General features: G+C 38.5%; 2 protein-coding genes across 3 annotated transcripts; one reads left to right on the forward strand and one right to left on the reverse strand.

Moving 5' to 3' along the window:
- Positions 1–919: 919 nt before the first annotated feature.
- LOC110868125 (tRNA-dihydrouridine(20) synthase [NAD(P)+]-like) lies at positions 920–11,521 on the reverse strand. 2 transcript variants are annotated; one of them, XM_022117214.2, is made up of 9 exons: positions 11,327–11,521; positions 5,196–5,301; positions 4,427–4,565; positions 2,735–2,843; positions 2,520–2,656; positions 2,283–2,419; positions 2,098–2,201; positions 1,408–1,535; positions 920–1,298 (listed from the first exon to the last, which is right to left on the reverse strand). In XM_022117214.2, the coding sequence occupies exons 1-9, from the start codon at positions 11,369–11,371 to the stop codon at positions 1,193–1,195; spliced, it is 1,011 nt and encodes a 336-aa protein (XP_021972906.1). In that variant the 5' UTR covers positions 11,372–11,521; the 3' UTR covers positions 920–1,192. The 2 variants fall into 2 exon arrangements, with proteins under 2 accessions (XP_021972906.1, XP_021972907.1); XM_022117215.2 differs by having other exon boundaries at positions 1,162–1,298; positions 1,389–1,535.
- Positions 11,522–15,127: 3,606 nt separating this feature from the next.
- On the forward strand, positions 15,128–16,555 carry LOC110866714. Its single transcript, XM_035974945.1, has one exon. It carries the CDS (start codon positions 15,128–15,130, stop codon positions 16,553–16,555), a length of 1,428 nt encoding a protein of 475 aa, XP_035830838.1.
- Positions 16,556–16,897: the final 342 nt, after the last annotated feature.

Genomic DNA, 16,897 nt, shown 5'->3' on the forward strand with positions numbered 1-16,897 from the left:
AATAACAACAGTAATCATAAACACGCTAATTTAGCGGTAAAAATAGGGTTATTGGATTTTAATAATATTCTAAATTTCACTTGTTGGTTGATAATAATTCCAACTTCAAAATTCCATCCAACGATCTCAACTTGTAAGAATTTGGCCACTATTGATCCTTTTATAATATATAAGAATTTGGCTTCCTCAATAGATTCATGTGCACCTGTAGCCTCCTTAATTAAATTAAGTGCACCTGCAGTTTACAAAGGATCGATGGATGCCAAATTCTTACAAGTAAGGATCGTTGGAGGGAATTTTTAGAATTGAGATTATTATCGGCCAACAGATGAAACTTAGGGTTATTAAAATCCAATAACCCGTAAAAATATCATACTCCAAAAGTTTAAAACTTAAAGATTTAAAAAAAACTATAATAATATCTTCAACCAAATCCTCTCTAGCGATGATCATGAGATGGATCAATACACAGACAAACACTGTCAATTCATCAGTTAGTTAAGTCAAATCTCATGATCACGAATCACCGGGCATTAATTTCGTCAAACAAAAATTAGAAAAGGATATGGAAGCGACTTTAGATAGATGTAACGTAAAGTTATAAAGTTTTCACACTGAAAAATTAAAACAGAACATCAAATGTGAAAAAAAAAAATTACCCAAATTACATGTAAATGATATAACATAACAATTTGTTAATTAGATTAATAAATACCTACAAAGAGTGAAGAACAGGGGAGCTTAGTATCTTACCCACATAGTCACGACACTGGTAAGAAGATTATGTTACTAATTTTTTTTATGCAACTTGCATATAATTTTTTATGCAATCTACATATCTGATAGTTACATGCGTCCGATTCAACGAATATATATTTAAACACAAATAAAAATACATGTAAAACATAAGATGAGTAGATGTCACTGGTAACAATATATAAAAGGTTGAAGTCCCCATTGACCAGAATATGTGGTTCCTACAAATCCAGCTCAAGCCAAGATGTCACCTACAACAATATATAAATTGACCAAAATTTGTGGCTCCTACAAATCCAGTTCAAGCCAGCATTAAGCATGATCCTTCAGGTTGGAGGCTAGAAGCATAAAATTTACATTTACAAATAAAAAATCTACACCACATTATATATAGAGAAAGGGAGAGGCGCTAAAACCGCATAATGCAAAGTAAAACTCAAATTGCCATCTTTCCATTCAAAGCATGGATTGATCCAACTGCAACTCCCAATCGCTTTGTGTTGATGATAGATTCATAATACTTTTCTTCCCCATAAACACGCCTGAAATTAACCAGATCAACACCACAAACTGAGTTTTCCGGATTAAAATAAAATAAAAATAGTTCAGATATTAGAGGTGACAATTTTGACCCGTTAACTTATGACATACGCGATATCGGCCAAGTTTTCTGATTTGGTCACAGCCTTTCCTTCCGGAAGCTCCAAAGAAGTATAATGCATTATCATCTCTTTCAATGTGTACTTAGTGCTTTTGATATCATGATCCCATAAAATGCTCTGAAACCAAATATATATATATATATAAACAAAAAATCAATCTAGAGCACAGTTGTTAATAGCTAACAGCGACAGAGACAAGCAACCTATACGCTACGTAGCAATAGCGATGAAATAGCGGTCGCTATTTTATGTTTAGCAATACACTTAGAAGAAAATTTTAGAAATATTTTATATCCAAATACGGTGTTTCTATATGTATATTTAACAAAAAACCTAAAATCCAGCTATTTTATACATATACTTTATCGGGTAAGGCTGTCTACATCTTACCCTCTTTAGACCCTACCTTAGCTTTGCTATTGGTGGGATTTACCAAGTATGATGATGGTGTATACATATATTTTATCGCTATTTATATTAAAACAAAAAAACCTAAAATCCCGCTATTTACTATGGAGGCGCCGAAATCAGATAGAGATGAATGAGCGCTTCGCTACACTATCCGCTATAGCGCTTGCTATGAGCGCTATTAACAACTATGTTCGAGAGTCATTAAACAGATTAATTTTTATTTTTAATTTCTAAAAAAGTTAACATACGTGAATATCTGACCATATACCTTTCGGACATATTCTCTTTTTACGTCTTCAACGGGTGATCCTGCGGGATCGAAAATAGAAGCATTCCAAAGCGCACCTCTAGCAACCATCACAGACGAGGCGCCTGCAACAAAAAGTCATTAGCAAAAGCATTTTCGCACAAAACAAACTTGATTAGTGAATTAGTAAATAATTGCTTCCCTACCCGTCACGGCCCGAATGCGCTCAAAATCCTCATACTCAAATACATCACCATTTGCGATGACCGGAATAGAAAGAGCGTCTACAACACTTGCAATTTCACTCCAATTAGCAGGATCTCTTGGTCTATCTGCAACTCTTCTGCAAGTCACTTAACAAGAAATATAAACTATATTACCAAATAGTTAAAATCAACAACGAATTTTATCACTTTAGCACATAAATAATATATTATTATTACCTTCCATGGACAGCTATAGCGGACACCATGGTTTTTTCGATTCTTCGAGCTAATTCTACAGTGTCGTGAGTTGAACTTAACAGGCGTATTTTGCATGTTACTGGTATACACAAGTTCCTCTTTAATGTTGTCAAGATCTGGATTGAAAATTTGAGTTTTTGAATGGTCAGCTATCAATTATATTTATTAAAATAATAATATCATGACTTGCATACATCATGGATGAGGTCGGGTTTCTTTAATAGTGCGGCTCCCATTCCTCCACTGATCGAGAAGGCCTTGGGGCAACCCATGTTGATATCTATAGCTGCAACGTCTTTACACCTGTGTGAAGAAATGCAGTTGACATCTAACGGTTTAAACTATTGTTGAAAGTTAAGAAACAAAAAAGGGTTTGAAAAAGTAAAGTAAACTAAAAACATCTGAATTCTAACGCACGCACTAGGGGTGTGCATAGAACCGAATGAACCGACCCATAACCGAATTAACCAAACCAAAAAAACCGAATCGCATAGAAAACCAAAGGGTCGGTTAACGATTTTCTGAAAACCGATATACATGGGTCGGTTATGGTTTTCCATTGTTCCATAACCGAACCAACCCGCATACTAGTATAGTCACAGTTAATCTATAATCTTATAGATTATATGTATTTTACAATGCTATGTAATATATATAAATGTCTAATAACAATTTTTACCGTGGCAAAAAAATTTAAAGCCCAAACATTTTGTTCCAAATAATGCCCGATTATATTCTTTGAGCTAATTTTAGCTAGACCCAAATTCACGATTAACCGACTCATAACCGACCACTATAACCATCAAAACCGATTAACCATAACTGCCATAACCGATCAGTTACGGTTATGCTTAATCATTAACCGACATCTCAGTTGTGGTTATGCTTTTAGGTCAAAACTGACCCAAACCTACCCATGCACGCCCCTAACACACACACACACACACTCATCGATAGCAATATAATACTTTAAAGTTCACATAGTATAATTTAAACATAAACACTTAAATGTTAACAAAACAAATCAAGTAATTAAAAATTCAAACATTGACATAATAGTTCATGGATCCATGGATCGGGTGTGGAACTCTGGTTAACAGGTTAAAAACAAAAGGACCGATTTGCACCGATTAGGACCGCTTACCGATTTTTTGGTCCGATTAGGTGAAATCGAATCAGTAGACAACCGATTACCAATTAATCCCGATTTTTACACCACCGGTAGTAGAAAATAAATTCCATATTTTTTTGTCAAAACTTTAATGAGCTATGATTTATATTACAATTGCCTGCAACTGCATTTGAAACTAAAATTTACGATATAAATGCTTTAACCATTTGAATGCATCCGCCTTTTTAATAACTGATATTTGATTTCCATTTCCTATTCCAACTACAAATTTCGACTTAAATAAAAAAACTATGTGAAGTAGCCTTGTCTATTTGGAGAGTAATGGTGGCTTTACATGTAACTTCATGGGATGTAAGGCAAACTTTCGACCTTAGTTTTAAAAAGCAAGAAGCGCACAAAAGCAACAAGTTCTAAAACCGAAACGCAAATAATTATATTATACTTTTATATATTTCCTATAGGTTTCTAACATAATGTACCCAATATTTAGACACAAATAAGCTTAATATATGTTTTAATATTGAAATTGCATACATGTACAACCAGAAAAGCATGCTGTACAACAATCTGCTGCTGCACAAAAATGTGGGAAATACATGAGGCGCGCACCTCAGAGTCAACTTTTTGCCAAAAAAGTGTGCCTCAGGTGCACTTCATGTAAAACTCGCGCTTTGTAATGGTGATTCTCATAGAATAAAACAACTGAAACAGGATAAAACTATTTGAGCATAACACATAAAATAAAGAAACTTACACCAACTGAGCGGCAGTCAAAGCCCTAACAGCATCTGAAGTGCCCAATTGAAATACTACATGATTTCTTTCTTGATCACATGTTCTAAAAACAACATTCTCTGTACCCTTCTCCACTATATCAGTCGAACCAATAGCATCTAGCACGTATAAACAAATTAGAAACGTCAGTCACTTTTTGTCATAAATATTGCTATAAATTATAGCTAGTCCTACGTGGCATGCTTAACGTCGTATACTAAGGTAATTAATTTATTGTTCTTGATCGGGATAAACAACTACACTTACGCGAGACTGCTATTATGTTTTAAGCTGAGCGAGTTGTTAAGGTTAGCAATTTGTAATCTAAGATAACATCTACGTTTTCTTCCGTCCTAGATAATGTACGTAAACTTTGAATAGGTATAATCACATACTCCTTTTGTTCCATACTATTTTCTCTTATTAAAGTAAATAAAGTAAACGAAAGGAAAAAACAAAATGAATAAATATAACGACCAAAATGCCCCTGACTTAACGTTAAAGTAGATAGATAAAATGACCCTCGGGACACAGATGAAAGAAAAAACTATATGGACTGAAGTGGCATTTCTGGCCAAACCACAGGGACTAAAATGGTAATTTACAACTTAAGCAGATGTAATGATGGCCGGAACATACAGCTTTGTGCATTTGAGTTCGCAATGATCTTGTAAGACGTGGATAGAAAACTATAATAGTTAAAAATAAATAAATAAATAAACGAACTGTATTACTGAAACTAAATATACCATTTATGCGTCGTTCACATTTGAGTAGTTTATGATCAATAATCTCCTCCCCATATGTAATGTCTGCACCATATTGAGCTGCAAGCAATCGGAATGGCAACGTCCCCTGACAAAACACACAGGGCGAAGAAAAATAATAAATAAGTTAATGCTTATTAAAAATAAATATAAATATTATATATTTATGATCAATAATCTCCTCCCCATATGTAATGTCTGCACCATATTGCCTCACGAGGCGTAAGCCTCGAGGCGAACCGAGGCGTAAGCCCGAGGCGGAATTAAAAATAAATATAAATATTATATATCTTATAAAAATAGTAATACTAACTAAATTCATCATCAAATTCATCAAAATAATCAAAAACACACATAAAAAAGACCGAAATTGCTTGAAATTGACACAAAAACACAAAAACATCAAAAACAAATATCTAAAACCCCTGAGGCGCACCTGAGGCGCAGCCTTTTTAGCGCCTCAGCTCCTCTGAGGCGCACAAACAGTAGAAACCCCCTGAGGCGCGCCTCAGCATCGTTTTTTGGCCGTTTCGCCTTGAGGCGCGCCTCGAGGCGCACGCCTCAGCCGTTTTTTAAAACCATGATTACAATAACCCTAACCAACATTTTGGAAACCAAGAAACCTAAACCACTCTAATAAGAGCACCTGCAATGTGGGAAGTCCACAAACCTCCACAAAGTGGCATCTAAACGCCACATCTTATTTCCGAACTTTCCTCAAAAGCCCTCACCTTTTTCCACAATGTACAAACTTCCAAAAACCCCATTAAAAATACTCTCTCTCTCTCTCTCTCTCTCTCTCTCTCTATATATATATATATATATAGGGGCTGGTTATCGTACAAATGCGCTTATCGTACATTACGTACGCTACAATCTCAGCCGTTAGATCGTCTTCCCGCATTGAAAATCACATGTTTTTTTGTATCAATGTCGCATGTTGGTTTTTTAACATGCGATTTCATCAAAATTACCACATGCGAAATTGTTACAAAAAACAACATGCTATTTCATCAAAATTATCACATGCGAAATTGAATTATCACATGCGAAATTGTTTCAAAAAAACAACTTGCTATTTCATCAAAATTATCACATGCGAAATTGAATTACCACATGCGAAATTGTTACAAAAAAACAACCTGCTATTTCATCAAAATTATCACATGCGAAATTGAATTACCACATGTGAAATTGTTACAAAAAAACAACCTGCTATTTCATCAAAATTATCACATGCGAAATTAATACAAAAAAAAAAAAAAAAAAAAAAAAAACAACATGCGATTTTCATTGCGGGAAAATGATCTGACGGCTGAGATTATAGCGTACGTAATGTACGATAAGGGAATTTGTACAGTACCCTTTACCTATATATATATATATATGGCTGCAAACGAACCAAACGTTCAGCGAATAGTTCGTGAACCGTTCGGCGGGAAGTTCCCTTGTGTTTGTTCGTTTATTAAACAAACGAACACGAACAAGAAATTTTGTTCCTTTCGTTAAACGAACAAACATGAACAAAGTCCGCGTTCGTTCATTTATGTTCGTGAATGCGTTCGATATTTCATTAGTGTTTTTAGTTTTTATTTAAATACTTCAAAATTCCGACAAATAAAATATTTGATTAGTGTTAATGTATTATATATTCTGTTCATGAACGCTTGTTTATGTTTGTTTGTTTCCATTTATGATCATGAACATTAGTTTGTGCTCATTTATGTTCATCAACATTCGTTTTAGTTCGTTGCCTACAATGAACAAACAAACACGAACAAGTGCATTTCCTAAACAAACGAACAACAACAACAACAACAACAACCATACCTAGTAAATCCCACAAATAGCAAAGCTACTTATAGGGTCTGGGGAGGGTGGGATGTAGACAGACCTTGCCTCTATCCCCAGGGATAGAGAGGCTGCTTCCAGAAGAGACCCTCGGCTCCAAGACAAACAACATACCAACACATCAAGTCAAAGAATATAGACAAATAGAATATAGAATATAGAATATAGAAAAAAAGCAGTCACCTATACCAAGAAAGTGATCAGAGTGACACAGTATAATGTAAATCATGTATAATAGCATACAACCTCATTTCGGCATAAACACAAGAAGTCAATCGCTGGTAAAGTCAGTTAAAGAATAAGAAAAACCTACGTCCCTAAAATACCCCTAAGACCGTACTGCAATATCCTCTAGAAGTCCTTAACTCTAATCCTACGCCTCCACGAAGTCCTATCTTGGACCATGTCCTCGGAAAGATGCAACTCTAGTAAATCATGCCTAATCTGCTCTTCCCATGTCAGTTTGGGTCTGCCTCTTCCTCTCCTCCCCTCCACAGTAAGAGTTTCCACCACTCTAACTGGTGCCGTCATTTGCCTCCGCTTCACATGCCCAAACCATCTCAATTCTCCTCCTTAATCTTATCCGATATACTAGCCACTCCTAATCTTTCCCTAAAAACCTCATTTCTTATTCGATCCAACCTCGTGTGTCCACACATCCACCTCAGCATCCTCATCTCTGCTACCTCCATCTTGCGCGCTTGTGTCTTCTTGATAGCCCAACAGTCTGTTCCATATAACATAGCTGGCCTAACTGCTACCCTGTAAAACTTCCCCTTTAGTTTAGTTGGGAATCTCCTATCGCACAATACTCCACTTGCTGCCCTCCATCTACACCAGCCAGCCTGTATGCGATGGGTTACATCACTATCTATGTCACCATCCCTTTGTACAAACGACCCCAAATACTTAAATTTAGTTGCCTGTGGGACCAATTGATCCTCAATGGTGATTTGGGTGTCATCGTCATCAGCTACACCACTGAAATCACACTGTAGATACTCAGTCTTAGATCGACTAATCCTTAGGCCCTTGCCCTCTAGAGCGACTCGCCACTCCTCTACCCTCGCGTTCAGGCACTGTTTAGTTTCTGCAATCAACACAATATCGTCTGCAAAAAGCATGCACCACGGGACTGGCTCCTGGATCAAGTTGGACAACTCATCTAAGACCACCGCAAAGAGAAAAGGGCTCAACGCAGATCCTTGGTGGAGTCCTACCTCCACAGGAAAGGAGTTTGTATCCCCCACAGGCGTGCGGACACTAGTTTCCGTTCTATCGTATGTATCCTTAATTATGTCAATATACTTCCCAGGTAGCCCTCGACCCTCCAAACTATCCCAAATCAGTTGCCGTGGGACAGTGTCATATGCCTTTTCAAGGTCGATGAACACCATATGCAAATCTTGCTTCTTCGCTCTATATTTTTCCATCAATCTCCTTAGAATATGTATCGCTTCTGTAGTTGACCTCCCTTTCATAAATCCAAATTGGTTTACTGAAACATGTGTTTCTCTTCTAATTCTATATTTTTCCTAAACAAACGAACACGAACACAAAATCACATTCGGTAAGTGTTCATGACCAATTCGTGAACACATATATTTCTTAACAAACAAACACGAACAAGGTCTTGTTCGTGTTCGTTCAGTAAGTGTTCAATGGGAAACACTTAAAAAGTGGGGACCCGAACTCAAACAAACTCCGATTGGACCCATTCCAGCGGCATTGGAACCGGCTCGTCGAACCACATCGTGATCAGAGTTATCAAAAGTGAGCGCTTTTGGCGCCTAGGCGCTTTTTCTGGGCAATTCACATTTACTGCGCTTATAGTTCCCAGGTAATAATAGCGCAACTTAATTCTTCCCATGCATAATTAATGATTTATGCTTTTTATATTTTTAATTGGTAATTTCCACTTTTTCTGCAGTATTTATAGGGCTTTAACTTTAAACAGATGATATCAGTTTATTATCACATTTTTCAGTTCGAATTAGAAAATTATTCAGTTCGAATTATTATAATTATTCAGTTCGTGTTATCAAGATTATTCAGTTCTTTTGGCTTTCAAGTTTTACTCATTATTACTTTAGTGAAACTTTTGTTTTCAAGTTTGACCATTTTGGTTTTATGTATTTTGTTATCTGAGACTTTTTAAGTGCTATGAACATTTTGGTTTTAAGTATTTTGTTATCTAAGACCTTTTAAGTGCTAGTATGAACATTATTGTTTTGGTTTTGAGTACTTTATTCCCCTAATGAACTTTTTAATTTTTTTATTTAAGTACGCTTTTTTTTCTCGGGCCCACGCTTTTTTTGCGCCTATCGCCTAGGCCCTAATTGGAGCTTATGCGCCTAGAGGGCGCTTCGCGCCTTTAATAACTATGATCGTGATAAACGCTAAAGCTAGACCCTAAAAGCTAAACCCTAAATATATATTATAGGGTTCGACGAGCCGTTTCCAATGCTGCTGTAATGAGTCCAATCAGAGTTTGTTTCAGTCGGTTCGCCTCGGTTCCCCACTTTTTTAGTGTTCCCCATTAGGGATCATGAGAAAACTCTATTTAACCATTACTAAACCCTAAACTCTAAAACCTAATCCCTAAACCCCAAATAAACTATACCCTAAAAGCTAATCCCCATAAAATAAAAAAATAAAAACAATAACCAATCATGACAGTTTTCTCACAAAGAAAGAGTTTTCTCATGATCCTCTCTCTCTCTATATGTGTGTGTGTGAGTGAGGGGTCCCACAAACCCCCATCTGGGCTTCATTGGACAAGCCCGTGAATTCAGACTTCCACCCACAAACCTCCTCCACAAGTCCACCACATCATCCGGACTTGAGCAAAAAGTCCACATTGTGGGTGCTCTAACATTAAATATGTCTCCATAGATAAACTTACTAGTTAACCCCTCTTAAGGCCACAGGGTATGGAATGGAGGGGCTCCTTGCGCTGCCTCAACGCCACGTATGCGCCACCTCATCCAACATCAACCAATAGCCCCCCCCCCCCCCCCATTAACAAACACGAAATGGGATAAAGCTCCCTAAACAACTAACAGTGCCCCCTTTTATTAGTTAAAAATTGATATGGCCCCACATAACCTCCGTTACTGCTCGCCATTGCACTCACGGACACTCACTAGCCCCCCCCCCCCCCAATATTGCCCATGGTACGGTGTGGAGGGCGCTATTGATAAAGAAAATGCTGAGGTGGAGGGCTCAATGGCGGCCATACCGTGCAGCCTAACTATTAAACCATGACACGATTAGTCCAACAGAATAAAATAGCTCCTGAAAATGTAATAATCATTTCTATCACACCCTCCATTACTAAAATAGCTTTTTTTATAAAAGAGTAAAATGCACGGATAGTCCCTGTGGTTTGGTGAAATTTCACCTTTAGTCCCCAACTTTTCAGAATTACACTCTTAGTCCCTGTGGTTTGACAAGTTGTTACTCGGATAGTCCCTAAAGCGGATGAAGGTTACTCGGATAGTCCCTGTGGTTTGACAAGTTGTTACTCGGATAGTCCCTGTGGTTTGACAAGTTGTTACTCGGATAGTCCTTGTCATTTCACACCTACTTAACCAGAAAAACTAACCTCCGTCTCTTTGGGGACTATTCGTGTAACAACTTGTCAAACCACAGGGACTAAGAGTGTAATTTTGAAAAGTTGGGGACTAAAGGTGAAATTTCACCAAACCACAGGGACTATCCGTGCATTTTACTCTTTATAAAATAAGCTTAATTTGATGTTTGGTTTAGCTTTTTAAGCTTATGCTTATTAGCTTATATAAGCTAATTTGAATAAGCTTATTTGATGATGGTTTTTTAGCTTATTTGAAGAAACCTTCTTTGTGTAAGGGCAAATGATATAAATAAGCTATAAGCTAATCCAAACACATTAAAAAGAGCTTATCAAATGATAGAAAATAAGCTATAAGCTAGTTTAAAATATAAGCATAAGCCAAAAAATAAAAACTAGGCCAAACACCCCCTAAATATAACATTAACTTATACGCTTCAAACTTTGATACAAAAGCACATTTTAATCTTTAGAATTTGATATGATTATCTAGTACAAATAACGTTCAAATCATTCCTGTAATAACTCCACACACAAACACACAGTCAGGAACAATATCAACTGTGAATACCAGAAATGATATGTATAGACATCTATAAAGCAATACAAAACAAAACCCTAGAAAAATTAAAGCCGGTGTATCGCAAAATTGAAGGGAAAAATGACTTACAACTCGAACCATTGGAGCAAGAACAAGTTTATTCCTGTACTCCATCTTCGTCGGAGAATCGGATTTGTTGGAGTCCACCGGGTCAAAACGGTTTGACCAATTTCACGGCCATGACTCTTAACCGGTAGGAATACAACAAATTGGGCCAATCTAACACTTCAGGTGGGTTGTGGATTTCTTGGAAAAGCCCAATTTGGAATAAATTTCTTACCACCCTTGTGTTTTGTTTGTTATAAGGGCTAAAAAATAGGTATTGCAGTGGTGGAGTTAATCATTAATTTAATTTAGGAGTATTCTAAAAAAAAAAATTTACTATGTAATCATAAAAAAGTCGATAATAAATAAAATAAAACAAATACCTAATAGATTTGTCCTGATTTTTTTTTCATAGCTTGAAATCATCGATCATATCGTCGTCTTTTACTTTATCAAAAGTTTCTTTTTTGACCGTACAAACCATAGCATTGTTCAAATATTCTGGGCCCATTCGATTTCGTAAATTATCTCGTCTTTTTACTTTATCAAAAGTTTCTTTTTTTATCGCACAAACCATAGCATTGTTCAAATATTCCGGGCTCATTTGATTGCGTAAATCGGTTTTGGCAAACTTCAATTTAGAAAAACATTTTTCAACGATTGCGGTTGCAACCGGTAAAACCAAACCTAACTTCACTACCCGATAAACCAAACGAAAAGAACTATGTTTTCCGGTTTCCACCATAAGAAGAAGATCACTTATTCAATTATAATATTGTTTTGGGTCTTGGTTAACTTTGTAAATTATATTTAGAGTCTCTTTTCAATTCTGTTATCGTTAATTTGGGTTTATTTTATCATTCGGGCTTAATTATTTTACAAGTTTTCGGGTTGTAAAATGTTTGGGTTTATAAGAAAAAAGGATTTTAGTATCAAATATCCAATTTTTGGGTTAGGGGTATCCTCGTATTTTTTTGGTTAGGGGTATCCTCGTAATTTTTTTGTCTAGCCCGCATATACCTTACACGAACCAAGCTTAACCTGAAGAAAAAAAAAACGAAAATTGAACTGAAAAATCCAATCACTTTTTGTTCAAAACCTGGTTCTATACTCGTATTTTTTAGGGATATCCTTTGTATAAAACCGAAAAAAAACACTAAGAATACGGGGTTGAGCCGTAGCCCGTGCTACGGCTCCGAACACTATGGTTCCGCCCCTAAGGTATTGCAATGACCGGCTCGGGTATAGAACCGGGTTTTGAACAAAAAGTGATTGGATTTTTCGGTTCTTTTTCAGTTTTTTTTTCTTCAGGTTAAGGTTGGTTCGTGGAAGGTATAAACGGGTTAGAACCGGTTTCAAATCATAGAGTATAAAATTGACTTATGCTCTGCCAGGTATGATATAACCGGGTATAAAATACCAGTTTTGATTTTTTGACCGGGTATAGATCCATACCAGATCTCTATGCACCTCTACTTTTTATGTGTTGGTATCAAGTTCAAAATAATATCTTTAAACACATGTCAAAATGAATATATAATCAAGGCAATCACAATCACTATGTTGGAGTTTTTATTATATATATTAGAAGACAAAGAGTCGCCGGAGGGTTTCAGGTGACTGCCTAGCCGAAATAGCGAGTGAGGTCCCGATCATCGACCGAAGATCGGTTGTACCTTCCTTCCTATCTTGATCTAGCGTCCCCCCTCCTGATCGTTTTTCTTTCGTGGCACTAGAATCGAATCCTCCTTCTTCCCTCACTTCCCGCAGTGGTTTCTGGGTCTCTTCGGGGCTTAGTGGGTCTGATATTGGTCGCGGCTATCTGAGTATAGTGCAGCTAGACTGATTCGAATCCCATTAACACCCTTAGGGTCGAGTGGCCATTGCTTCGTTTGCTTGTATTGGAGGGGCTTGGGGAGGGTTCTTGTTTTGAATCGCCAGTTTCATTTTGGAAGTTTCAGTGGTGGGTGAGGTCGTTTCAATGGAGTTTGACACTGGTTGGTGTGGGGATGATATAAGCGGAGACGGGCCTTGGAACGAGGTCAATAATCGGAAACAAAGGAAGAGTCGGGGGAGTGGGGTGGAGATGACATTCTTTATCCAAAACTTGCCTGACCGGACGTCGAAGATGGATCTGTGGAAGGCCTTCCAGCCTTTCGGGTATGTCTCGGATGCATATGTGGCCCGCAAGAAAGACAAAAGAGGTAATTCCTTTGGCTTTGTTCGGTATGTAGGGGTCGAAAATGTTGATCTCACTCTGATGGAGATGAATAAAGTAAAAATCTTTGAGGCTAAGGTCTCGGCTTCTTTGGCCAAATTTGACAAGAATCACAAGAGATTTATCTACACGTCAAAGATAGTGGGAGAAAAAGCTTGGAGACCGAAGGAACCAACAACTGGGGCTCCTCCGGTAGAGAAGGGAGTTGGGTCAAGGGGTGCTACAGTTCAGGAAGGAAGGTCTTATGCTAGTCTATTCAGAAGTGATGGTGAAGGAATCAATGTAGGGTCCAAAGTAATATCCTTCGGTGGAAGGGGTTCACAATACCCCCTGCACTGCAGGAATCGGTCGATCCATGGTGTCGTAAAGGATTTATATACCTTGAATAATCTTCACTACATTCTCGCTAACGAAGGACTAACAGGGTTCGGAATATCCTATGTCGGGGGTCTCAGTGTCCTCCTCACTTTGGGCAATAATGGGAGGGTCCAGGAATGTATGAATAATAAGCTGGATTGCTTGTCAAAAGTGTTTAGCAAATTTCAAGTTTGGAGAGGGGAAGACTTGCCAACCGATAGAATTGTAGTGTTGCGGATTTCAGGGGTTCCGGTCACTTTGAGAGATGGCTCGGTGTATGATCAGATAGGGGCTCTGTTTGGTAGGGTAGTTCAGGAGTCTTCATTTTCTTGGGTGGATGCTATCAATACAGAAGGCTCGGTATTGGTGTTGGTTCCACTTAGGAGGAGAATAGAAGAAACTGTGGTGGTGAATTGGGATAACAAAAGATTTGTAGTCTGGGTGGCGGAGGAAGTTACTGCTTGGAGGCCGGAGATGGTAGGATGTAGTTCGTCGGATGGCTCGGATCAAGATGATGTTGATGGTGATGAGGATAATGAGACTGAAGAAGGTGAAGTTAGATCTCCGGTGATAGTCAAACCGTCACCGGAGGTTGCTAGCCGGTCAAGACCAGATCAGTCGCCGGAGAAGGAATGTGAAAAGTCTTCGGAAGAGGAAGAGGTGGTGCCGGGTGAGACCTTGCATGAGGTACATGGGGAATCGTCAATTCCTAAGGAATCTAATTATGGGTTTGGGGATCCGGTAGAAAAGGCGGCGGACGTATACGGAAGTGGGCCCCAGGATATTATGAATCGTGGAAAAGAAAAAATAGATAATATGGATCAGGTTGGCCCAACTCCAATTGTTGGTCTTAGGAAGAGGAACAGAGAAAATAAAAGCACACCATCCTCGGGCTCAATGCAAGGCCCACCTATTAGAGGGTTCTATCATGGATCTTCTCCAAGTGATGTCTCTCTTGACCTAAATCGGCCTAACGCTGGAGTCTCTCACTCGTATGGAGATTCAATGGAAGAAGTTAATGTACGGCATGAGGAGGCTGCTCCGGGCAGTGGAATGGCAGCCGGTAGCTTGAATGGGTCACCGGAAGCTGGAGCCGGTCAGAGCCAGGTCCCGTTCGATTCTGGCCAGGTAATTTTGGAGGAAGTTCAGGCAACTGTTGAGGTCGGATCTAAAATTGGGGTGAACCTTCAAGGATTTGCAGAAGTAACTAAAAATGTTATTCAAGGTGAAGGCGTTTTTGTCGGTTTAAGATGAATTGTCTATCGGTAAATCTCAGGGGGGTACGGGATTCCCGTAAAGTTGACTGGGTTAGGGGTATTTTAACTTCTTACGGAGTTCATTTTCTGGCGATTCAAGAAACTAAGCTAGGTCCTTCGGCGAATTTTATGTTCAATGGATTCTGGGGTCGATCGGCATTTAACCTGGAAATCGTCAGCGCGGAAGGGAGATCAGGGGGCCTTGCTTGCCTCTGGAATCCGGGTATGTTTGTATGTGATTATGTTATTAAGGATCGACAGTTTTTAGTTCTATCGGGGTCATTGCCTCAATTAGGAGTCAAGATAAATCTGGTGAATGTTTATGCATCAAATGATGCTGCAGTTAGGAGGTTGTTATGGGATAGGTTGCTCGGAATTAAAAATTCGATCCAGGGGTTGTGGGTATTCATGGGAGACTTTAATGAAGTTCGGGAGGAGTCGGAAAGATTCAATTCGGAATTTTCTGCATCAAATGCTGAGTCATTCAATCAGTTTATTTTGTCCGCGGGCCTAACCGAGTATCAAATGGGTGGGGGGAGATTTACTTACATTTCTGATCGTGGCGATAAGTTAAGTAAACTAGACCGGTTTCTTGTGTGTCTTGGCTTTATGGAGAAATGGCCAACTGCATCGGTTTTGGCACTCAACCGAGAAGTTTCGGACCATAGACCCCTTATGCTAACTACTACCCCATCGGACTTTGGTCATATCCCATTCAGGTGCTTTAACTCTTGGATGGAGATCCCCGGCTTTCTTGACCTTGTGAAACATTGGTGCATTGAATTCTCGTTTAATGGGCCAGCGGATTTGGCTCTTTCGGTGAAGCTTAGGTGGTTAAAAAATAAAATTAAAGCGTGGATAAAGGAAGAACGGGTGAGAACGGTAGGGATTTATCTTAGTAGTAAAAATCGTATCAGTAACCTGGAAAAGTTGGCTGAAACTCGTACTTTGGATGTAAGGGAATTATCTGAAAGGGCTGAATGTATTAATAATGTCTTGGAAGTGGATCGAAGGAAACTATTGGATAGTAGGCAAAAATCCCGAGCAAGGTGGGCCTTGGAAGGAGATGAAAACTCTGCATTTTTCCACAATATCATTAACTCTAATATTAGCAATAATCGCATAAACGGTCTCATGATTGATGGCGTTTGGTGCTCGGATCCGGTGGTCATTAAAGAGGCTTTCTTCGATTTTTTTTCGAAACAATTCACGGAGCCGTTAAATGTTAGGCCATCCATCAGCAGTCTGGGACTCGCTTCCCTTTCGGCTGTCGAAGCGGATGCCATTATTCAGCCTTTTTCGGTCACTGAGATAAAAGAAGCAATATGGGAATGTGTGGGTGATCGGGCCCCGGGCCCGGACGGATTCAACTTTAAGTTCATCAAAAGGAATTGGGATAGCTTCCAAGGTGACTTTATCTGATTGTTTAATGAATTCTATTCTAGTGGATCCATTAACCGGTGTTGTGCTTCATCTTTCATTGCCCTAATTCCGAAAATAAAGGATCCTACGGCCCCTTCCAATTTTCGCCCTATTAGTTTGATCGGAGTTGTCAATAAAGCTATATCAAAGGTGCTGGTAAACAGGCTCAGGAGGGTGATCGGTAACCTCGTGTCGGAGGTCCAATCTGCCTTCTTGTCAGGAAGGAATATCTCGGATGGCCCATTGATTCTAAACGAAATGATAGCTTGGATGAAAAAAGTTAAGAAGTCGGGCATGATCCTGAAGATAGACATTAATAAAGCTTACGACTCTCTTAATTGG

Source organism: Helianthus annuus, chromosome 7, assembly GCF_002127325.2.
Source record: "Helianthus annuus cultivar XRQ/B chromosome 7, HanXRQr2.0-SUNRISE, whole genome shotgun sequence".
NCBI lineage: Eukaryota > Viridiplantae > Streptophyta > Magnoliopsida > Asterales > Asteraceae > Helianthus > Helianthus annuus.